This window comes from Notolepis coatsorum (genome assembly GCF_963971535.1).
Source record: "Notolepis coatsorum genome assembly, chromosome: 1".
NCBI lineage: Eukaryota > Metazoa > Chordata > Actinopteri > Aulopiformes > Paralepididae > Notolepis > Notolepis coatsorum.
The window spans coordinates 296,864,352-296,881,363 of NC_140165.1; the positions used below are offsets into that span (position 1 = coordinate 296,864,352).

At 44.1% G+C, this 17,012-nt stretch overlaps 1 protein-coding gene across 1 annotated transcript in view; it reads right to left on the bottom strand.

Annotated features, from left to right (window-relative positions):
* The window catches only part of LOC311225271 (neurobeachin-like), a gene marked incomplete at its 5' end in the record, with an annotated part of 544,672 nt that overhangs the window by 271,604 nt on the left and 256,056 nt on the right, over nt 1–17,012 (bottom strand). Inside the window, 5 exon segments of the mRNA XM_084310493.1 lie at nt 1,381–1,533; nt 9,121–9,229; nt 14,034–14,091; nt 14,094–14,166; nt 16,481–16,678. Coding sequence (XP_084166619.1) covers nt 1,381–1,533; nt 9,121–9,229; nt 14,034–14,091; nt 14,094–14,166; nt 16,481–16,678 — 591 coding nt within the window.

A 17,012-nucleotide genomic window follows, 5' to 3' on the forward strand; every position in this document is an offset into this window, starting at 1 on the left:
TTGGGCTAGCGTATGTGTGTGTTTATTTTGGGCTAGCACATGTGTGTGTGTGTGTCTGTGTTTTGGGCTAGCATATGTGTGTGTGTGTGTCTTTTGGGCTGGCGTGTGTGTTTTGGGCTAGCGTATGTGTGTTTTGGGCTAGCGTATGTGTGATTGTGTGTGTGTTTTGGGCTAGTGTGTGTGTGTTTTGGGCTAGTGTGTGTGTGTGTGTGTGTGTGTGTGTGTGTGTGTGTGTGTGTGTGTGTGTGTGTGTGTGTGTGTGTGTGTGTGTGTGTGTGCGTGCGTGCGCGCGTGCGTGCGTGTACATGCGCTAATGCTTATTCCAGCCATGCCTACCATTCGACAAAATTCAACCCTGCTTATATTCATTAGAGCCCCATGTCATCATTTAAACTCTGGTGCCCGTGTCATGGGGTCTTTCACCTGTGCACAGGTGTCTTGTGTTACTCAACCCATTTTACGGTACACCCGTATATTCCAGATCGATTCAGAAGCTCCAAGCAGAGCCCAGAGACGACGTAGTGCACCCCTGCTGGTCCACTAGAACCTCTTGTGTCCTGTGTCTCTCTGTCCTGTGTCTGTCTTCCTAAGCCTACTGTCTCTATAGAAATACACAGGGGAGCAGGCTGCCCACTACACTATACTATACTACATACTATACTATACACTACGATACTATATACTATACTATACCATACTATACTATACTATACTATACAATACTATATACTAGGGATGCCCGATATTATCGGCCTACCGTTATTATCGGCCGATATCGGCATTAAAATGTGATATCGGAAAATATCTGTATCGGTTTTCAAATATATATATATATTTTTTTTTACATTTCTATAACCTTTATTTACCCAGGCAAGCAAGTAAGAACAAATTCTGATTTTATTTATTGTCAAAAGTATGTATAATGTTGTGTTAATTCCACAACAAGAGATATGTAATGTTAATTACCTGAAATTATTCAATTTTTTGGGGGCGGAAACCCTGCATATATCGGTATCGGTTGATATCGGTATCGGAAATTAAGAGTTGGACAATATCGGTATATCGGTATCGGTAAAAAAGCCAATATCGAGCATCCCTACTATATACTATACTATACTACTGTATACTATACTATACCATACTATACTATATACAATACAATACAATACAATACTATATACTATACTATACTACTGTATACTATACTATAATTTCCCCACAGGGACAATAAACTACAGCTTAACTTAACCGAAGAAGTTAAGCTGCATTTGATCCTCCCTGTGGGGCGATGATTCCTCTGCATTCAACCCCTCCTAACCACACAGGTGCCCGGGGGACCAATCGCAGGTGTTGCGGTTAGATAACACGCTGAGCTCTCACCTTGGCGGGGGTGTGGATCCAGATGGCAGCGTTGAACAGGATGTGGTCACACAGCTGTTTGAGGAGCGGCGCCCCGTGCGTCAGGCCGTCCAGGTATTTAGCGAAGGACAGGAACTGCTCCAGCACGGCCCTGGAGATGTGCACCCGCGACGACTGGAGGGAGAAGGAGCAGGGTCGGGTCAAGAGGAGAGCAGTGGGGGCGTTGTTGCGCATAGTCGTGTGTTCAATCCATAGTCGTATATTTAATCTATAGTCGTATATTCAAAACATAGTCGTGTATTGAATCCATAGTCGTATATTTAATCAATAGTCGTAAATTTAATCTGTAGTCGTATATATTTAATCTGTAGTCGTAAAATGTAATCTATAGTCGTATATTTAATCTGTAGTCGTATATTTAAAACATAGTCGTATATTTAATCCATAGTCGTATATTTAATCCATAGTCGTAAATGTAATCAATAGTCGTAAATTGGGGCGGCTACGTGGCGTAGTGGGCAAGGCGCTCGCCACTAGGGATGCCCCCCGGACCCCGGTTTTAAACGGGAACCGGTACTATATTAGAAAATACCGGAGTATTTATAAGCTCCGACGTCCTCGGTACTGCTATCGATACTCTAGAGAAATTATTATTATTATTATTATTATTATTTAAAAGTTGCGAACGATCTCTCCTCTCTCTGTCTCTGCACGAGAAGCGAGTCGCAGCGAGTCATTATTACACACACTCCTCGCGAGTCGCGCTACACATACATACGGGTACTCCTTAATGAAAGCGCTGTCAATAGTATGCAGCTGCAGCACGTCAGACCGCAGCGCTTACAAGCCCCGCACATACAAGCCCCGCACACCTGATGTGCTGCAGCTGGAAGCATCTCAGCGCTGTCTCCGTGCTGACGCGCGCTGCACACAGACACAGACAGCTCTGCATGGACTGAGTCGTGATGGCGGATAGAGCGAAGCGTTCACAAGTGCAACAAAACATTTGCCAGTAAGGGTGGCAATACGAGCAATCTATCAAAACATTTGTTTGCAAAACACTATATTAGTTTGCAGAAATGCGCCGTATTCGACTGCCTTGCGCGCAGTGGTCCATCTGCATCCACGTCCACTGCAGCCGGTAAGCCAAGATACGGAGTTTCCTAGGCTAATAACGAATTATTACAAATAGGCTAATAAACAAAATAATTGTTTAGCTACAAATACTACAATCTAAAAACTTTTTATAGATCGTCAAGCTGAGGTCAGCCACCAATGTGTCCCAGTGAGCCCACCACACATCCTCCCTCTACCTCCACCACCCAAAGTCCTTTCTCCCTAGCAGCTAGAGGAAAGATGACAGAGGATAGGGTGAACGAGTGTCACAGGGCTGTGACAAAGTTTGTTGTCAAAGGCCTGCACCCGTTCTCTACAGTGGAGTCCAAGGACTTTAGGTAACAACTAATCATTCAGTGTATATCGTTTTTTTTGTATACATAGTTGTCTAACTTGTCTGTTGTTGTTATAAGTTATTATTGAAGCAGCTATTCCCACCACTCCACACAAATTTACAATAATTCAATCATTTCTAATCTTTACTGTAGGGAGATGACCAATGCTCTCAACTGCAAATATAAAAAAATTATCAAAAAGAACCGATAAGAGTATCGATAAAGTACCGAACCGTTAAGCAGTATCGATAGGAGTAGTAGTATCGATAAAATCCTAACGATACCCATCCCTACCACTAAATCTGGAGACGCTGGGCTCGCCTATTCGAGCCCAGCGCTCCACATTTGCTTTCAGTTTAGCTGGTCGTCCGTACTAATACACATTGGCCGTATTAGGGGGTGGGAAACTGATGGGTGGGGATCGGGCGTTGTGGACAGCGACTCCTACAGGTCGGTTGGTGCGCCTGCGCAGTAGAATCAGGAAGTGTCGGGGGCAGCGTGAGCCTCCCACGCGTTACTCCTCGCCACTGCGCAGGTGAAAAGATGCGACTGCTGTTACCTCAAGTACCGGAGGGGACTTGTGCTATGTATGACTTAGTCCACATTGCAGCCGGCTTGTGGGAGGCAAGAAACAGCGTTCGTGACAGGGGAGGGTTGAATTGGATGATACGAAATTGGGATGGGAGAAAACATATAGAAAATGGGAGAAAAAGTGGATCAAAAAAAAATAGTCGTAAATTGAATCCATAGTCGTAAATGTAATCCATAGTCGTATATTTAATCAATAGTCGTAAATTGAATCCATAGTCGTAAATGTAATCCATAGTCGTATATGCGGACATGTGCATTTAAATATTTAGGATGGGTATTCTCAAGGTATGTCTGGTATGGTCTCCTTGCACAATATGTGAGGGTCTGTATGGTGTTATACTGGATCTACTAATGCATCACCGTATTACTTACTGTCATGATCTAACAGAAACTCTCTCACCGAGATGACTTCCTTGTAGGGCTGTCCTCGACTAAAGAAAACCCTATCTAAATTATTTTAAAATTCTCATTGCATGTTGAATAATGGACTGCATTTAAATAGCGTTTTTAACCAAAGCGCTTTACAATTTACGCCTCCCATTCACCCGTTCACTCACACATTCACACACAGACGGCAGAGGCAACCATGCAAGGTGCCAACCTGCTCATCAGGAGCAGTTAGAGGTTAGGTGTCTTGCTCAAGGACACTTCGACACGCTGCCGGGAGGAGCGGGAATCGAACCGGGGAACCGTCTGATTACCAGACGACCACTCTACCTCCTGAGCCACAGTCGCTGAATAACTCATTCAGCATGAAAAAAAGGCACAAAAACCACCAATAGACTTGGTCGACTAAGAGCGAACCCATTGGTTAATCGACTAAGAGGGGGCAGCCATAATTCCTTGTGTCTGTTATGTACTTGGCAAAAAGATACCCTGATAGTGAAAGGTAAAAGAAAACGAATGTCTAGATATAGCCTATCATAAATGAATGTGTGTTGGGCCAATTTCTCTTTTTCAGTCACTTTGAGGTGTCCTGTTATCGTTCCTGTCTGGCACCCGCCTGTCCCAAGGTGATGTAGCGTGAGCGGAGAGGGCGGAGAGGAGGGTGGGGGTTAGAAAGGGAAGAAAAACTGGAGAGAAGCAAAGGTGGCGGCACAAACACATTAGTGACAGATGGCGCGACATGCGCAAGCGTGAAACTGCCAGCGGGCGGACGCAGCAAAAGTGGCAGATCTCAGGTGCCAACTCTGCCAGGTGGTTCGTTAGCAGCGGCTGAGGCCGGCAGGCGGGCCAGCCAGTGAGTGACAAGGCGGGCCAGCCAGTGAGTGACAAAGTGGAGTCATTTCTCAATACGAAGAAAAAATAAATAAAAAGAAGAAGAAAAAGGAAAAAAAGCTGACACTCTGGGGAGGCCGGCAAGCTGCCGCTACTGATAGATCTGCATCCTAAAAGCGGACAGATGAAGAGTGATGGGCGAACGAGAGCAAAAACAAGAGTGGGAAGTAAACAGAGGAAAAGGAGAGCTAGTCTGGAGGTGGTTTTCTCCCTCCAGTCATTTCAGAGGCACGTGTTCGGGGCTGAGGGCTGCTGCTGGGGTGGGATGCCAGTGTTGGGAGAAAACCGGAGTGCTCACAAATTTTACCAAATTACTAGCTACTTCATAATGAAAGCAATAAAAATCTTTAATCTTAAAGGTACCGTCAAACTAACAGTGCATTGAAACGGTAAACTAAACCAAACTACATTGGCGGGGGATGATCTCATATCTGCATCTGGAGATAATGTCTGGGTATGATTTAGTGACCTAAAACCTAAAGCCTCACGTTGGCACGCCCAAGGCTGTGCTTGATTGATTCTAAAAGCTTACTTTGGCACAAGGGTGTGTTCTGAAGTGACGACAAGGAGAAGTCGCTGAGGTTTTAACTGAAAAGCTAATGAGATACTACCACCTAACTACTGAAAGATGTAGTTCAACTAGTAATTGAACTGCAGTTAACTACTCCCAGAGGTTCCGGGTCTTCAAGGGTGCAGCTCAGATAGGGTGCAGCTCAGATAGGGTGCAGCTCAGATACAGCGCACTGTACAACGAGGGAAGAAAAGGCTGCTTTGTGAAATTACCAAGTGGTTTCTTCGATATGTCAAAAACCTTTGGAACTCTACAACGGTGCACCATTAATCGTTCCATCACCCCACTCCAAGGGAAATGAATAATAATGGATACATTTTTCAAAGCAATGTATAAGGTCGGACACATTGTTGTGTCTATTCCCAGGGTTTGAGGTCCTGTTGATAGCCTTTGATTAAAATGTGAGAGATGCAATAAAATGAGAAAACACATTCAGACTGCTCACAATGCTGGGGGACGACCCCACAATGCAAGGCTTAACACGTTCTCTTTTACCGTTAGCTAAATATTTGACATTTAATCGGAAAAATGTATCCATACAATCACTAGTACAGACTGAGTTTATTTTTTTGCACAGACCCTGCCCTGCACTCAGTACTTGGTTCATTGAAAATCAGGCTAGACGTTCAGGGACGTAGCAGAGAATAGCGAGAGAAAAATAGGCTGCGTTTTCAAGAGAAGAATAGATGGATAGATAATGAGAGCTAATCTTCATTGAATTGTGTAAACACACCAGGGATTGAAATGTGTTGATGCTAACACTATCAACTTTCCCCTCCATTTGCTTTCCCTGCCTGGCTGGCTGGCTGCCTGCCTCTGCTTTCTGTTGGGAGTTGGGGGGATTGGTCATAGTGCAGAAGTTCAACTAGGTTGGGGAGATGCATTAGATGAGAGATGTAATAATGGGTTTCAGAACACAGGGGGGTTGTTATCCTCCTGTCAGAAAGCTCCTCCAGGCAGACGAAGCAATTTCACCTATTATCACCGGCAGCCTGAACAGTGAGTTCCGTACATTCTGAATTTGGGATCCCCAGGCCATCATTCCCACTTAGCAATGATGGTGTCAATCGGTAGAGTTATTTGTCAGCAGCACAACCCATGCTGCTCGGTTACCCGCAGCTCTGGTTAGTAGCCACAAAGCGACTGTAGAGTAATGGGGCCACGCTCTGTTGTTGTCTACATGTTGCATGCATGTATCCCCTCCCTACTTCCCATGCCCGCACTTGGAATATACACCTGCTTGGATAAATGACATGCTGGTGCTCCAGTCCAACATCTAGTGGCTGAAAGTCATCTATAGTATCTTTAACGCCGAAACAGCCTTCCATGTTGTTTTCTTTATCTGCAGTGGTTGCGGGTTTTTCAGCATTTATAGTTTTGCACTGCCTTTTTATTTTATTTTTTATTTTTTACTCGTTTCTCCTCCACACAAGAGCAGGGGAAATGTGGAAACACACGGTTCAAGGCAAGTGGACAAATCACAACGACGCAGTGCTGCGTCGACTGACACGCGGTAACATTTAGGCAAGAGGAGCACGCAAACTAGGGATGCACCGATCCGACTTTTTCAGTCCCGATACCAATACCTGGGTTTGGGTAAAACATTACTTTTCTAACTTAGTGAAACTAAATGTAACAAATTAACACATAGATATAAATGTACTGAATGGTTATCTTATTTTATTTATATATAAAAAAAAAAAAAAAAAAAAATGATATTTTTTTTTACCGATACCCGATCCAGCTATTTTACTGATATCGGTGGCCGATACCGATACCAATATCGGATCGGTGCATCCCTATACCAATATCGGATCGGTGCATCCCTAACTCAAACTTCAGGTAGGCTCCTTGGCCCACGCAGGGACTGGAGACACCTCCAGCAGCGTTTTCACATTCAGAGAATACATTAAGCTTTAACCTTTAAAGGAATGCAAACCAGACTGCGTATATCTATTGATTTATGGATGTGGGACCATTTAGACCTGAGAAACACCATCCTCCTTTCACTCCTTATTTCCTTTTTGGATGCAGTTTTTTTTTGTCTTCTCTTGTTTGAATCTACTATTATCTTTATGTTTATGGTTGGTATTTTGAATAATTGCAATTGCCCTCTTTTCACGCTCATCTATATGCATATAAATACCCAGGGTGATTTCAACTTTGCAACTAAAACACGCAAAACCTTCTAAATGGACTGCATTTCATTCCCTCAGTCAGTCTATATGCAACTACATTACATTTTTGTCTGACGTGGATTAGTATATTTATGATTTGTATGTCGCTTTCAATTTGTGACGGTGTATGTACTCTCAGGTTCAAAATTTAATGGCAGCCTGAAACAAACATGTTTCGGAATTACATATTCCGAACACTGAAACACTGAAGAAGGAATAAGTAATTCCGAAACATGTTTGTTTCAGGCTGCCATTAAATTTTGAACCTGAGAGTGCTGGTCTGGCTTCACTGCTTCTTTTATATAATACTTAATGGGATTTCAGCACCCAGTGTCGTATCTTGAGAGCGCGGTCTAACTTGACATTTGACGGTGTATGTAGACAGAGTAAAATCCCGTCTGAGGAATACATACTATGCAATTCATTTGAGCAAATGGAACGAGACCCAAGTGTAGTCTCCTCTGCACTCTACTGTGTGCAGTAGTTGTTGAGTAGCTGCTCATGTCTTTGGACGAGTAATAGACCTTTGGAAACCCCATTCGTTTGAGGTGCATGGAGGCACTCAGCACTACAAAGGAGAGACCTGCACTGCTGCCCTCTCCTCTCTCCTCTCTTCCTACATTTCACTGCATGTCTCGTGTATGTATGTGGCAAATAAAACTCTTCAATCTCCTCTTTCCTCTCATCTCTCCTCTCCCCTCTCTTCACCTCACCTCTCCTCTCCCCTCTATTCTCCTCTCTCCCCTCTCCTTTATCTTCTCTCTCTCCCCTCTCTCTCTCTCCTCTATCCCCTCTCTCTTCTCCTCTCTTTCTCATCTCTCTCTCCTCTCCCCCCTCTCCTCAATCTCCCCTCTCTCCTTTCTATCCTCTACGTTCCGCTTTCCACTCTTTTTAATTTGTATTATATATTTTTTTCTCAATAGATGGAAAAGTTGTATTTTCAGTGGCTTCTGTTGTGGGCTTTCTTTTGGGCTTTCTTTTCAAATACAGCCTGAAGGCATCTACGTTAGCATCCGATGTCCTGGAGTAATTTTAGCTGACTATTGTTCTGGAGAAAATATGACGTGTCATAGTTGCTGACTATTGTTCTGGGGAAAATATGACGTGTCATTGTTGCTGACTACTGTTCTGGAGAAAATATGATGTGTCATTGTTGCTGACTATTGTTCTGGGGAAAATATGACGTGTCATTGTTGCTGACTATTGTTATGGAGAAAATATGACGTGTAATTGTTGCTGACTATTGTTCTGGAGAAAATATGACTTGTCATTGTTGCTGACTATTGTTATGGAGAAAATATGACGTGTCATCATTGTTGCTGACTATTGTTCTGGAGAAAATATGACATGTCATTGTTGCTGACTACTGTTCTGGAGAAAATATGATGTGTCATTGTTGCTGACTATTGTTCTGGGGAAAATATGACGTGTCATTGTTGCTGACTATTGTTATGGAGAAAATATGACGTGTCATTGTTGCTGACTATTGTTCTGGAGAAAATATGACTTGTCATTGTTGCTGACTATTGTTATGGAGAAAATATGACGTGTCATCATTGTTGCTGACTATTGTTCTGGAGAAAATATGACATGTCATTGTTGCTGACTATTGTTATGGAGAAGATATGACGTGTCATTGTTGCGGACTATTGTCAGGCAGAGTAATATAGTGGTGGAGAGAGTGCTACTGTACCTTTTCCAGAAGATACCCGATCACCAGGAAGCCCTTCCCTCCTAACATCTGCTCCTGCATGGCCACAGAACTCTTGAGCAGCTCCACCAGGAAGGCCAGGAGAGTGGCACTGGAAGACAAGACCAGAACATCACTCCCACGGGACCAAGACATCCATCTATATTGGTCGGTGGTAGAGGTCACATCCTAGAAGACTCCTCTTAACGCCAACAGAGTTACCCAGGAATAAGCTGTGTCGGCTGGGATTCACTAAAAACATGGTGTCCATGTCCAATGGGCGATTATAGTGGGGCGTGAGGTAGGGCTGAGCCCAAACGTTCGAACCTTCATTCGTGACGTTGGCATTCTAATTCTAAATCAACATTCGAATTTAAAATGTTTAATAAAAAATTAAAAAATTATTAAAATATTTTTTTCTATTAATTCTGTTTAAACCAGTGGGGTTTTTCTTCACAGTTGCAGATAAAGATTAGGCGACACTATTATTATTATTATTATTATTATTATTATTATTATTATTATTATTATTATTATTATTATTATTATTATTATTATTATTATTATTATTATTAATAATATTAATTAATTAAAAATTAATACTATTATTATAGTATTAAAAGAAACCGATGAGTTATATTCATTAAAGAAAGTTGATTTAATTGATTTAGTTGGGCTGGGGCTTCTCCCTGGGCTGGGTCTGGGGCTGGAAAGTTGATTTAATAAAAAAATAAAACACATTTAATCAGATGAATCACTTTATTCAGTTTAGTTTGAGGATAGTAAAAAACAAATAATAAAAGAAAAGAAAATATAATAAAAAAAAAAATTTACTTATTTTTTTAAATTAAAAAGAAAAATTTAAAACGAAGGTTCGAACGTTCGTTCGAAAAACCCTGACGAAGTTCGAATCCCAAAAACAGGGTTCGGGGACAGCCTTAGCGTGAGGTCCAATGAGGTTAAGTTTAGGGTTACGGTAGGGTTTTATACATGAGGTACCAATTTTTAGGGAGACTCAGACAGTGGTTGGTATGAATGGGGTTCCGACGTGGGTGTTACCTGGGACGGGCCGTGTTGCTTCAGCTTTGCTTACAGTGCCTTAGTGTGACATCACAACAGGGCAATACACGGGTGGTGTTTCATATTTACGTTTGAATCAATAAGAAAAATAGTGTGACTATATGGCCCAGCCCTAATGTACGCATGTCTGCTTTTGATTATGTTGCAATACAACATTATCATTCAAGAAATAATCTTGTGGACCCTGGTCCAGTATAAAGGGTGATGACACAGGACAGACACAGGACAACACACAGGACAGACACAGGACAACACACAGGACAGACACAGGACAACACACAGGACAACACACAGGACAACACACAAGACAACACACAGGACAACACACAGGACAACACACAGGACAACACACAGGACAGACACAGGACAACACACAGGACAACACACAGGACAACACACACACAGGACAACACACAGGACAACACACACACAGGACAACACACAGGACAACACACAGGACAACACACAGGACAGACACAGGACAACACACAGGACAACACACAGGACAACACACAGGACAACACACAGGACAACACACAGAACAACACACAGGACAACACACAGGACAGACACAGGACAACACACAGGACAACACACAGGACAGACACAGGACAACACACAGGACAACACACAGGACAACACACAGGACAGCACACAGGACAACACACACACAGGACAACACACAGGACAACACACAGGACAGACACAGGACAACACACAGGACAACACACAGGACAGCACACAGGACAACACACAGGACAGACATCAGTCAATATCAATATGTGTTTTACGTACTTAAAGCGTGTTTTTCATCCACTAGATAAATGTAAATGGGAAGTATGGAGGGGATACATACACATAACACTCACATAACGTGCGCACGTGGCCGTGTCTCACCACCATTTGAGGCCAGAGCAGCAAAGGTGAGTAATGTTTCGAAGCAACCGTGGTCTCAATTTGCTTTGTACACGCTCCAGCAACTTGATTAATGGAAAAAAGGCACATTGTCGCGCTTGAACCAGGGCTGCGGGTGTAAAAGAGTTATAAAGAGCAGCAGCAGGAGTAATGAGACAACATGGCTGAGAGGAAGTAAAAAAGAATTAAATCAAGGTCATTTTCAGAGGATGTCAACCATAAGCTGGGGAACCCATCCTCGCTTTTTTATCCATCTCCACTTCTGAAGGAATAGCCTCCTCGCTGCGAGGAGGAGGAGGAGGGGGAGGGGGGGAGGGGGGGGGGTGGAGTGTGTAATAACCACTGCATAGGGGGGCAGTTAGAGTCTTTGTTGTCGTCTCTGGCTGGGTGACAGTGGCACTCGCTGACACTGCTTAATCGGCTTTCCCTCACAGCCTCTAGTGGGCTCCACTCCAAGGCCGTCCTGCTTCACAAGGACACAATCACTGCTCTGCAGACTTGGACATAAATACACACTGGCATGTGGGGAAACACACACACACACACACACACACACACACACACACACACACACACACACACACACACATGGCATGCACGCAAACAAACACGATAAGCAAACATGTATTCTCTCTCTCTCTTCTCACACACTCACTCACTCACTCACTGTCACACGCACACTTGCGCACAAACACACCCCCCCCCCCCCCGCACACATCCTCTGTCTGATGCAGTAGAGTGGAAGCCACTTGTGTTACATCATGGCATTGTGGGAATCAGGCTGGCGGAGAGAGTAACTTGAGCCAGCATCAGTTTATCCAGAGGCTTAGTGTTATCATTAAAGGTGCAGCGGAGGGCAAGGAGAGGCGGAGCCCCCAGCTGGCAAATGAAGTCCGGGGGGGCCGACTGAGGCTCGCCGCCTGGAACTCTGCCGCTCGGCAGGCTTAAGCCCCGCGCAGCGTCCGGACATGAAGGCCAGGCAAGGACAGACGAGAGGTGGGGACAGAGAGAGGGGGAGAGGGAGAGGAAGAGAGAGAGGAGAGAGGGAGAGAGAGAGAGAGGGAGAGAGAGAGAGAGAGAGAGAGAGAGAGAGAGAGAGAGAGAAGAGAGAGAGAGAGAGAGAGAGAGAGAGAGAGAGAGAGAGAGAGAGAGAGAGAGAGAGAGAGAGAGAGAGAGAGAGAGAGAGAGAGAGAGAGAGAGAGAGAGAGAGGGAGAGAGAGAGAGAGAGAGAGAGAGAGAGAGAGAGAGAGAGAGAGAGAGAGAGAGAGAGAGAGAGAGAGAGAGAGAGAGAGAGAGAGAGAGAGAGCTCTGGGCATTGGGGGCTCTGTGTGCTGCTGTGTGGCGGCGTCTACCCCAGTCATGCTGCTGGGCTAAGATGGGATTAGAGAGCAGAGCCCTGATTGCATCCAGGGTGCGTTGGCGGTGGGGTGACTCAGAATGAGCTGGGATGACGGAAGCCTGTTCTGGACCAGGGCAGGAGCGGAGGGCGAGAGGAGGGGCGGGAGGAGGGGCGAGAGGAGGGGCGAGAGGAGGGGCGGGAGGAGGGGCGGGAGGAGGGGCGAGAGGAGGGGCGGGAGGCTTGCGGTAAAGTGATACAGTAATGTTGGTGAACGTAAAGGTGCAGTTCGTTTTCACGAGGGTGAATGACCTATGCCTAACGACTTTCAAGTGTTATCAAGGGTGTTTTTTCCACCCCTTTTCAACCTCTATGGCAGTGTGAGAGGTAGACCTTCTGTAGTGTGGTAGTGAAAGGGTTAACCTTATGTAGTGTGGTAGTGAAAGTGTTAACTGTCTGTAGTGTGGTAGTGAAAGTATCGTGGTAGTGAAATGGTTAACATTATGTAGTGTGGTAGTGAAAGGCTTAACCTTCTGTAGTGTGGTAGTGAAAGGGTTAACCTTCTATAGTGAGGTAGTGAAAGTGTTAACTGTCTGTAGGGTGGTAGTGAAAGTGTTAACTGTATGTAGTGTGGTAGTGAAAGGGTTAACCGTATATAGTGTGGTAGTGAAAGGGTTACCCTTCTGTAGTGTGGTAGTGAAGGGTTAACCTTATATAGTGTGGTAGTGGAAGGGTTAACCTTCTGTAGTGTGGTAGTGGAAGGGTTAACCTTATGTAGGTAGTGTGGTAGTGAAATGGTTAACCTTATGTAGTGTGGTAGTGAAAGGGTTAACCTTATGTAGTGTGGTAGTGAAATGGTTAACCTTATGTAGTGTGGTAGTGAAAGGGTAACCTTATGTAGTGTGGTAGTGAAAGGGTTAACCTTATGTAGTGTGGTAGTGAAAGGCTTAACCTTATGTAATGTGGTAGTGAAAGGGTTAACCTTATATAGTGTGGTGGTGAAAGGGTTAAGTATCTATTTGTAAATGGTAAATGGCTGATTTTTTTCCCATTTCGTGTTTCCAATTCTCCCCTCCCCTGTCTTGAACGTTGCTCGCATATGCCCCCCACTGGTCGGTTGTAGGGAGGATAGAAGCCTGCATCACGTGTCCCCTCCGATACACGAGGAGGCACCCTGTCACATCTTTTCACCTGCCAGCGCGGACTCTCATTGGCGAGGAGTAACGTGTGGGAGGCTCACACTACCCCCGCCGTTTCCTGTCTCTGCTGTGCAGGCGTCCCCCAACCGACCCGCAGGAGTCGCTGTCCACAACGTCCAGATTACCACCCATCGACTTCCACCCGCTGACTCTGCCAATTGAGCCAGTATGACGGTCGGCCCAAGCCGGAGGCAATGCTGACACCCGGATTCGAGACCGGAGTCGCTTGCATTGGTGACGAGCGCAATCTCCGCTGTGCCACCCAGCCGCCTCACTGTCGCCCCACATTTGTACATTTGTAAAACCATATTTGTCCTTGAATAAAATAATGACAATCAAAATCATGTTCATGGACAATTGTGACACGTGTGTCCAGACCTACTCACCACACGGTGGGCTCCACCTGGCTGTCGTGCTGCTGCTGGAAGTCCAGCTGGGCAAACAGGGGAACAGCACCTGGATCCCACCGATGGAGTGGATGGCACTGTGGATGGAGTGGGTTACTGTGGCTTTCACATCCTGGAGCGAGGGAGATAGGCACAGGGTTAGATAGTCAGTCTGTTACAATAATGGCATTTACTGCCCACCCCACCACCTCCTCAGAGTATGGTGAGTAATAAAGTGAATCTTATATTTTCTCATTTCATGTCATATTATAGAGAGATACGCCCAGTCAGTCAGTCAGAAAAGGATTTCGCTATCTTCCCGATTGCAATAATTAATGCAAATCCATCCAAGCGCCATGATATTTGTGACAGCTTACAAATTTGACAATTTCCACAGTAATTTGCTGAGCTGCACCCGGGTTCTGCCTCTCACGGCCAGATTGGCCACTTAACCCTTTCACTACCACACTACCAAATGGTTAACCCTTTCACGTTGAAGGTTTCACTGCCACACCTCAAGCTCTGCCGAGAGAGGACTGGAGAAATGCACAGTGTATAGTAAGTTACTAAACTCCAACCTGTGTGTAAAAAAAAAAAAAAAAAAATTAAATAAATAAAAGGAAACAAAGCGCAATACCAAGCCGGGGATCTTTTCCAAGAGGCGAAACTGATTATGCCTTTAATGTTCCCTTGTAACCTTGCAGCGAAAAGCTAAACTATTCATTTGACAGTTACTTTTCAACCGGGAGACAAACTAAAAAGAAGAGGGAACTGATTTGAAGTTTGTGGCCGGATCCAAAGTGAGTGCTTATGCAAGAGAGAAAGAGAGAAAGTGACAGAATGCATGCATGCCTGTGTGTGTGTGTGTGTGTGTGTGTGTGTGTGTGTGTGTGTGTGTGTGTGTGTGTGTGTGTGTGTGTGTGTGTGTGTGTGTGTGTGTGTGTGTGTGTGGTAGGGAGACATAGGGGGTTACACTCAGGCAAGCCTGCTTGTGTGTGTGGAATTGGAATTGCAATAGTCACACAATTTCCTGCAGTATTTCTGTTTGCCTTGTTCTTTCTGGCTTGTACCATCTTGCCACCTCTTTAATAAACCAGTAGCCTATGCTGTTTATATAATGGCTGTGTCTCTGTCAGAGAGCCCTGCAAAACTGCTACACACAGAAAGCCTTGCAAATTGCATTGCAGTTTTTTTAAGAAAAGACGCAACAAAATCAAGCATTTCGGGTCACTATAATAAAAAAGATAGAACTTTGTAACAAATACTTTTTTACTTATTTCAGTGCTGTGTTAATTACTATGTTATTTCTGTGATAATGAGATGAAACGGTTTGAGTAGGTTGTTGATTGCGCCTCCCATTTATATATATATATATATATATTAAGGCTGTCAATCTATTAAAATATTTTATCTGATTAATCGCATGATTGTCCATAGTTAATCGTGATTAATCGCAAATTAATCGCATATTTTTTATCTGTTCTAAATCTACCTTAACGGATCTTTTTCAAGTTTCAATAATACTCTTATCAACATGAGAGCCAACAAATGCTTGCTTTATGCAGCGATTTACAAAATGACCCTCATGTATTGCAAATTTGCATCAAATCAAAACAGAGTGATGCACAAAATAAATTAAAAGAAAATAATCATTTAAAACAATGAATAAAGTCTGCATGAAATAACAGGGGAAAAAAACGTTAGGAACTTGTTACATTCACCCACACAAGGGCTGAGGACTCACCCCCCGCCCTCATCTCTCTCTCTCTCTCTCTCTCTCTCTCTCTCTCTCTCTCTCTCTCTCTCTCTCTCTCTCTCTCTCTCTCACTCTCACACACTTTGAGTCAGAAACAAACATAGTATCAATGAGAAAAAAATTGTGGCGTTAAAAGAATTGTAACTTTGACAGCCTTAATCACCAGCAACTAATCTTCAAACTAGCTACACTCTCATGACGAAGAAACATTTCTCCACAACATTATTTTGCAAGGTGCATTTTGGGCTTAACACTGCCCTCGACAACTGTGATTGGTTTGAGAAATACAAGCAACCTAGTGCACAATGATAATGGGTTCTGAGATCAATGATAATGGGTTCTGAGATCAATGATAATGGGTTCTAAGATCAATGATAATGGGTTCTGATCAATGATAATGGGTTCTTGTAGAGGTTTCCACTACGAGACTACTACCTGAACAGAGTTGAAGATAGTTGTAATGTCCATCTAATAGGTTCCATTTAAAGCATGAATGTCGGGACATGGTTTGAAATCTAATATGATACGTGTCCCTTTTCCTCTCACACATCAACGCTAGTGACAGGTGCAATGCATCCCTATCCTCCGGAAGCCGGAGTACCCTCGCTACAGTATAGTGGCTTAACCAAAAACCCTGGAATGGGTATAACGTTCACAACATCACATCAGTGTACATGATGACACGACCGACCTGCAGCATGAGGGCGTGGGGCGAGTGCACGAAGATCGAGGCGTTCTCCTTGGGCGATGACTCCAGGCAGAGTTGGGCGTCGGTGGCCTTGGCGTTGTAGGTGAAGGCGATGGAGCTGGCCAGCTTCCCGTCATACAGCACCTGCTTGTGGTGCTCCGCCAGGTGGATGTCACTCTCTGACTTGAACTTAAAGGTGCTCTGGGGGGGGGGGAGAGAGAGAGAAAAGACTGGTGAACGGAAGCTTCAAACTGTATACCCATTACCCATTCTTATCTATACGCCTTAATTAGCTGAGCACCATCTAAAAATAATTATGAATTAATGTAAAAGAAAAAACACACATTCTATTCACTCAGCTGAGGACGTCATCACACTATTTTAAGTATGATTTATATTTATATTTGTATATATATATATAACAGGTGGAGACCATTTGTGGAACTACAATCTCATTATTTCTGAGAGTCCTTATTACGGTAAAGCATGTATTTATCTGCTATTAATCTGGACAGTGGTGTTGTGGTGTCCCCAA